The sequence below is a fragment of the Penaeus monodon genome, chromosome 15, assembly GCF_015228065.2.
Source record: "Penaeus monodon isolate SGIC_2016 chromosome 15, NSTDA_Pmon_1, whole genome shotgun sequence".
Classification (NCBI taxonomy): domain Eukaryota; kingdom Metazoa; phylum Arthropoda; class Malacostraca; order Decapoda; family Penaeidae; genus Penaeus; species Penaeus monodon.
The window spans coordinates 47,108,814-47,109,772 of NC_051400.1; the positions used below are offsets into that span (position 1 = coordinate 47,108,814).

The 959-nt window shown below is 36.7% G+C and overlaps 1 protein-coding gene across 1 annotated transcript in view; it reads left to right on the forward strand.

Moving 5' to 3' along the window:
* The window catches only part of LOC119582062 (protein SMG5-like), a gene marked incomplete in the record, with an annotated part of 14,949 nt that overhangs the window by 8,706 nt on the left and 5,284 nt on the right, over positions 1-959 (forward strand). The window contains 2 exon segments of the mRNA XM_037930302.1: positions 4-146; positions 291-477. Of these exon segments, the coding sequence (XP_037786230.1) occupies positions 4-146; positions 291-477 (330 nt within the window).

Here is a 959-nt window from a genome sequence, read left to right on the forward strand (position 1 = left end):
CAGGGTTGTCTCACACAAGCATGGCTCAAGCTCTCCTGGTATCCGTTTTGCTGACCCTCATCTCCCATGTCACAAGCCGTTTAGAGCAGCGCATTTCACTTGTGGATCCGTCTTTCCTGTCAACACTCCTTCCAGATTCAGAAAAGGTGAGGAGGTTATTCTTATAGAAGACCCTTGTACATAGTTTCAGTTTCTAATGACCTAAAAAAAATATTATTCTTTGACTTTACAATAATATTGGTATTTGTCAATATTTGAGTAGTGAAGCACTCTAATTTTAACTTTTTCAGAAGACAGAGACAGATATTAAGGAAAACGAAACTGATGGACAGAAAGGCAATAAAGAAAATTTTGAAAGCATCGACAAAGTTGAAGGAGAAGTTGCCAAGAAGAAAAAGAAAAAGGGACGAAATAATAGGCTGAGGAATTTGAGGAGGAGAAGGAAGGTGAACGATGACAGTCCTGTTCTCAGTGATGGTGAGTTACAACGTGGTTACTCCATTATTCACTGTCTGTGGAAGATATTCCAGATTACATGAAAGAGATTGTGCAGTCAACATTATCTGCTTTCTTTGTCTAGTTCTTTTTGAATCACAAGCCTAACCAGATACCATCATGTGCTGTCTCTACTGGGAGACCGAAGTGAAAAAATATATATATTTTATCATTATGTACATATTTTCTGGTATATTTATAATTGCAAGAGACAGGTCTTTTTTTAAAAATAGGAATAGTTGTGGATTGAAGCAAAAAATACTCCTTAAAAATTGATGTATAGAGACTAATCGGAGGAATATTTATTCTAGCACCTTTCTCACTTCACCAGTTGAACCTAGTGGAGTTGACAAAAAAAAAAAAAATTAACCTGTTGGACTTGCGTGAGTTAGTTTAGCACACAAGCACTTCCACATGATATGCAATGCTGTTAGCACTTATCTTGGAGACACACTTTTGCTGTA